Below are 6,669 nucleotides of genomic sequence, written 5' to 3' on the forward strand. Positions count from 1 at the left end.
CTTTGTTGCTATATATGAATACACACGAGGAATTTCTTTTGAGAGAGCACAGGTCACCAAAAGAAATTCCTCGTGTGTATTCATTCACCCCTGGCCAATAAAGTTGATTCTGATTCTGATTCTGATTTTCAGACTTCTCCAGTAACTCTTCATCACACAAAGCAACTAGCAACAGACCTCACAACTTTTTCTCTCTCTCTCTCCGTGAGGAGACGGTGCACTCTCACGCAACTTGGCTGCGGCATAACGCAACTTGAGCCAGGCATAACGAGCCCTTCACTGAGTGCGCGCTCACATTGAGGGCAGCAGTGGCCGAACGCAGCGATAGAGCGTACACGCTCATCAGAATCAGCATGGAGGGACCAGAGCTGATGGACTATGATGCCAGGCCAGATGTTCAGCTGTGGTTCTCCCAGAGCAGGGGTCTGCAACCTGCGGGTCTGGGGCCTAATGTGCTCTCTTCGACTCACATGCAATAGCTCCCTATAGCTTTAAAAAAACAATCAAAATAAATAGTTTTTTTTTTTTTTTTTTACAGAAGCTATTAATGACAAAATAAATCAAGATATAACAATGTTAACCTAAAATAAATTACGTTGTGCAATGACTCAGCACCTTCCTACTTCACCTCCTGCAACATCTACAGACCATTACCTTTCCTGCACCTGTGGCTGACCATAAGTTTTAATTCCCTGGTAAGATAATTAAACCAACAAAAACACTATTCTGGACGAAAACAGAGATTTTAATTGTGTGGGAACAGATTCATTTAACCACCAATGTGCTGGTTAAATATTAATGCTTTATGTGTGGCAATAAATAAGCAATTAGCATGTGTTGACCACATGATCATGTGTTATCAAAATCAAGTTACTTTTTGTAGCCTTTCAAATACAATAACTAAAAAATCTTCTTTATAAACATTGTGTTCATGTAAACTGAGATGTGTAAGAATTTGAAGATGCAAGATACTGTTGTATTTCTTGATGTCAATTTATTTTATTTTAAACTATTTTTAAGTTTCCATTTACATGATCAATATAAATCACATCAAATTAAATCAAACATTATTCCATCTAATTTTAACTGTATATAATTTAATACACTGTATTGTCTTCATTAAGAAGGTATTTTTTTGGCTCCAGGAGGACTTTAATCCAGGTGAGATGAGGTTAAATGGTTCCTTGTAGAGTAAAGGTTGCAGACCCCTGACCAGGGGAATAAGTTTAGGAGACCCCACTATAAGAGCTGGACCCTCTGAATTAAAGTCCATGGGGTGAAGCAATGCAGATGTTAAGTTGGTTATGCTACTGTTAAGTTAACTCAAGTAATACATGTAACCTGTTGTTATGCATTGCTGTTATCTAAACAAAAAAACTCTTACGTCTTCTTTTAAAATTATATAAAATGAATGACCTGTTATTTCAGCCAATGCTTGTTGCAGAAAAACTTAATATTGTCACTAAAACCTGAAAACATTTTGCAAATATCTCAAGTCATTGTCAATCTTTACTTCATACAAAACTACGGTACGCCAGTTAAGTCAACTATTCATCAGCATGCATGGTTAATATTTTAAACAATATCTCGCATGACTTGATATATTGGTACTTATGCCTTTATATGCCTATAAACTTGACAAACAGCCCATCAGTAAGCTGCAGAGGTAAAAGCAGAGATGAGCCACACCAAACTTGCTCATTAAATTTTGATTGAACCTTACTTTGTGCACTCGTACGCTTTTAATTTGAAGGACTATGTGTTGAAGCCTTCTTTATATGTATGTTATTGTTTTTATAAACCTGTAGCTACAGAAGTAATTTCACCTCCTGACTTTGGGTTATTGAAAGGGTGCAAATCTAAACAATTTAAGTAAGAAAATTTGAGCCATTTCATTACATCATTTCATAATGTTGATCCATTGATTATTTACGGTACTAAAGGTTGACTTCACATACTAAAATCTTACATTAAAACTATAATTTGGGATATTACTGCCTTTTGCTGAGCTAAAACTCTTCTATTTTGTTTAACTGAAACAGCTCTGCACTTTAAAGAAAACAAAGTTGTAGAATTCTCAAACCAAAATATTGCAAAAAAAAAAAAAAATTATTAACCAAGATATCTGCTATCTCAGGATTGTGTGTGCGTTTTGAGCCAAACCTGTAGAGTTTTACATCTTTCCAATCAGATAAAGTTCCATCCTGCACCAAAAATGACTCATCACATGCCTACTGTCAACAGGATGCCTGTAAGACTCCGTTTTTTCATCTCTTTTGATGAAATAATGACTGTATTTGATCTCACAGCGGCTTCCTCTCTCGCTCGCCCCTAGCCGGCCAGACTGCTCATCTCTTATAAACAAGAGCTTCCCAGCTAAGCCTCTATAGGATATATGAGAAGTTGACAGGAGACCATAGACTTCAGTCAGGATGTCATTGTAGAAGGCACTGTAGATATGACTCGTTGGTATTTCAACTATGGTATGTCAAGTAGAAATCTTTGACATCCTTCATACGACTAAAGAATTGAATGCCACCTCCTTCAGAGATAAAAAATAGTTCATGAGTGGCAGCTTTGAGATTGAGACTAATTCTAGATAAATGCTCTAGTCTAGCTTCTACAATCCTTTATTCTGAAACATGAAGTTAATACTAGTCTATATCCATTAAAGGATCAAGCCACCAAAAAAAAACAAGCTAATTTCAGACAAGGTTTGGCAACAACAGGAACAAGAAAGGAAAACTAGAGCCTCCAATTTACCGTGATCAATGTATAAACTTCCTGAATTGGAAAAGGTATCGCAATATCAAGTGGAAATTTAGATATGAAAGGAAATAAACCCTGTGCACGTTTTAGGAAAATATCACACATTTACATGCCAATTTTCCCAGGAAACAGTGTGTATCAGTCTATGGTTGAATTCATATTAAAGACAGAAATGTCAAGTCTCACGCAAAACCTCTCTACGAAATCTCACAAAAATGACAACTTTACCTCCTAAAGTGAACATTGCAATATGAGATGGACTAAACTTTTTATCTTTGTATTCTGTATCAGAGATTTCGCCGAACATCTAAAGGATTGAAATATAAATAATACCAGTAGGTCACTGAAGCGCACAATTTCGGGAAGTTTATTAGGCAGTACTGACATCTAATTAGGGAAAGACGATATAATGGAAACAAAATGGAATTGGGAGAACTAAAATGAAAATGACACCCTGAAATGTCCTTGGAGGACCTAGAAACTTTTCTTTTTTTTTTCTTCTACATTTTAAGGGTATTTCAACGTAAACGCAAATAATCTTCTTTATATCCAAATAAAAACATGAAAGTAACAGAATTTATTTTGTAATTCATGAAACACTTCTACATGTTTCCAATGCATGACAGCTTGCCCACTCTCCGCTAACCTCTGAACTCATGCAGTGGGTACAGTGACGACTGACACAATGAAAGAGAAACACTGAATCGTCCAATCAAATGCTCGGCCTCGTGTGCCCGCTCAAACACTTTTCAAACCCAGCCACGATGCCCCTCTCTGTTTTTAATTGGAGAAGTCTGAGGATGAGGAGGAGGAAGGCGTAGTGGCACAATGACGCCTTTGTGGGCCACTGAGAAGGTGGTGGGGTAGAAGGGGCCGATTGTGGAGTGAATACACAATAAGGCCAAATTAAGTTGTGGTGGTGGTGTTGGTGGGGGGGGTAAAGATGGCGGTCCAGGTTGGAATGCCTTAAGACTACAGACTAGACCTAAATATCCAGTGATCATACATAAAGGTGACACAGGAGGTGCCTCACAACATGAAAAAAAATGAACCCAAGTCCGAAACCAGTCCAAAGTACAAGAGCGGACACTTGTTTCTCTAGATCAGGGTGTCAAACTAATTTTGTCCAAGGGCCACATATAACCCAGTTTGAAATAAAGTGGGCCGGACCAAGGAAAAAGCACAAATTCAAACAAAATCATGAATGTCAAGCAATTGGTCAAAATTCCATCACTTTGCAACAAATTTTCTGGAAATTTGCAACATAATTTGCCAGAATGCTGTTGGATAATTTGCAAGAATTTTCCAATTTTTTGAAAATAATTGAGATTTAATATCACTGTAAATAATGAAGTACTTCAACCTGCATCATATTCTATCTACAACGTATATGATAAATGACAAAACGTACAGCCTGTGATGTATTTTGAACTTTAAACAAAATCTTCCTCTAGATGCTCTGGCGGCCGAACTTGGCCTCGAGTTTGACATATGTGCTCTTGATGCAAACAGATAACTAACTCCAAAAACAAAAAGAACTCGTACATTTGTTTTTGAACATTCTCCTCCATGTGTCCAAGGGAATGAGTGAGCGAGAGGCAAAAAAGAAGAAGGGGGTGACACTGAGGGCAATTAAGGAGGGGACAAAAATCCCAGGAGGGAGGTGGAGGAGTGGTTGAGGACGGAGTCTGAGGGTCTCTCTGGGAAGCCTCACCCAGATTAGTCACACAGAATTAATCGCAGAGGAGAACAATGGTCGCAGAGCTTCTGGCAACCCCAGCTGTCGCTCCGCAGAAGAAAGGAGAAACAAGATTTAGGGGCTGCGAGAGTTTTTTGGGGGCGCATAGAGGAAAGTGTACTGGCACACACACACACACACACACACACACACACACACACACACACACACTGGCCCCTGTTCTCATCAATGTCAACTCATTTCTGTCACCAGTCTCTGACCATTTGTCTCCCACAAATAGCATCAGTGAGCAGAGGCATGCACTCAGATAACCAAAAAATAACACTCAAGACACCTTTTTGGATTCCAGTCCCGCACATCTGTGCACATCTGGTTACAGCATTTTGTTCAAATATGTGTGTGTCTATTAGACAAAGAAAAAAACCAACTTACTTGCACTCGCCATTGCCATCTGGAGTGGCTTCACATTTTCCCTGGTTCAAACACGACTCCGTGGGCATGGAGCATCTCAGACCTGCAAAGGCAAAGTTTGAATGCAGTTTCACTCAATGACTAAAGAAAACCCTAATATGATAATATACTATACTACTGTAATAACAATGTGTCATTTTTGGTACCAAAAACTGATCCATAATTCAAAATAAGAGAAGAAAAGTGACAAAGTAACATAACTCTGCAAACTCTGCTCTCCAACCAAGGCATGTATTTACATAGAAGTCAGAAAAAGTTTGAGGTTTGTTAAGAAAGTGCGCAAAAAGCGGTGAGAAATATGGAACAAAATAGACAAAAATTAACCCAGTGATGAATGCATGTACAGACATTCAAAACAACATCAAAAGCATTCCAATACACTTTTTTTTTTTTAAAAAAACCTATGTTTTTCCTACTGAGGCTACAGATATGTGCAACAAGTTAAAAGTGCGACTTTTGAACGAGTGTAAAAGTTGAGATGCTGTGTCCGCTTCGCGCTACACTCACCTCGTGTCAGTCCTATCAGCGACAACAACAGAGTTAGTGTTTTCACTAACAAAATATGCATTCCTCCTGGTTGACAATGAGTGGAAACATCCACGTGTTTATGTCATAGATCCGATATAGCGTTTACAAGCGTCCACCTGTCCGACAGGTAAGAACAATCCACCAGTAGATCCACAGAGAGAGAAGAAGGAGAGACACGGCGTCACCTCAGGACCTCAAAGTGAAGTGCTGCGACCGAGCAACGTCTCCATCCGCGGAGCAAACAGGGGCGTTTATCACGCACACACACACACGCGCGCGCGCGCACACGCGCAGTGTTGCGTATGCACAACACTACTTTGTTAATTAGTGGCCATTAAGCACTCCCACCTGTAACTCACACAGTTAGTTTAATAAGAAAACTAAAAAGAGGCAAATACGTTTTTGTTTGTTTTATTTTTAATAATCCAAAAAATAGTGTGATTTTGATTTTTGGCTGTCTAAGAAATTACTTTAAAGGTAGTTACAGATGCGAGTCCAATGGATGTCATTGTACACAGATGAGTTTAGTTTATTCACTCTTAGAGAGAGTTGGAAAGAAATACTTTTATGTTTACTTTCAGAAATGTTGACAAATTAAAATAGGGGAAAAAAGACTAAATGCTGAAACTGTGTCCACCAGGGATTATTTCTTCTGTCTATCTATCTATCTATCTATCTATCTATCTATCTATCTATCTATCTATCTATCTATCTATCTATCTATCTATCTATCCTCTTTATTAATTAATACTCCATAAGCTCTTTTTTCATTGTACTGTATTACAAATTTACAACAAGAAGCAGCTATGCAATGGTAGTTTGTATTAGTTTTGTGTTTTGAAATATTGATATGTTGTCATAACTATACTGTAGTATATTGGGAATACATATTGGCAATAGCAATTCTGCTTATAACATGTTTATCCTAAATATCAGATAGATATAAAATTGATGAATAAAGTTGCAGGCATTTGTGAGTATATTGTAGAAAGAAACTGCCTCCAAACTTTAAGCTAATAATGTGTTTATCTTGAAGTAAACATATGGACTTACAGCTGAATAATAACTGCACTCGTATTAGAACCTTTTGGGACAGTCTAATTTGATGTAAGTCTTACAGTGGTTAATAAGCTTTTCAAAGTACAATACTGCATTTTATTAGGTTTGAAGTGAAGAAAAGAGTGAGTATAAAGCAAGACAGG

The 6,669-nt window shown here is 37.8% G+C and overlaps 1 protein-coding gene across 2 annotated transcripts in view; it reads right to left on the reverse strand.

The window, feature by feature from the left end:
• The window catches only part of notch1b (notch receptor 1b), a 59,922-nt gene extending 54,235 nt beyond the window's left edge, over nt 1-5,687 (reverse strand). For both annotated transcript variants that reach the window (XM_028456817.1, XM_028456816.1), the window contains exons 1-2: nt 5,447-5,687; nt 4,901-4,982 (exon numbers count right to left, since the gene is read on the reverse strand). In XM_028456817.1, the coding sequence (XP_028312618.1) occupies nt 4,901-4,982; nt 5,447-5,507 (143 nt within the window). In that variant the 5' untranslated portion in view covers nt 5,508-5,687. The remainder of the gene's footprint in view (nt 1-4,900; nt 4,983-5,446) is intronic.
• Between the last annotated feature and the right edge of the window lie 982 nt (nt 5,688-6,669).

The sequence above is a fragment of the Gouania willdenowi genome, chromosome 9 (genome assembly GCF_900634775.1).
Source record: "Gouania willdenowi chromosome 9, fGouWil2.1, whole genome shotgun sequence".
NCBI lineage: Eukaryota > Metazoa > Chordata > Actinopteri > Blenniiformes > Gobiesocidae > Gouania > Gouania willdenowi.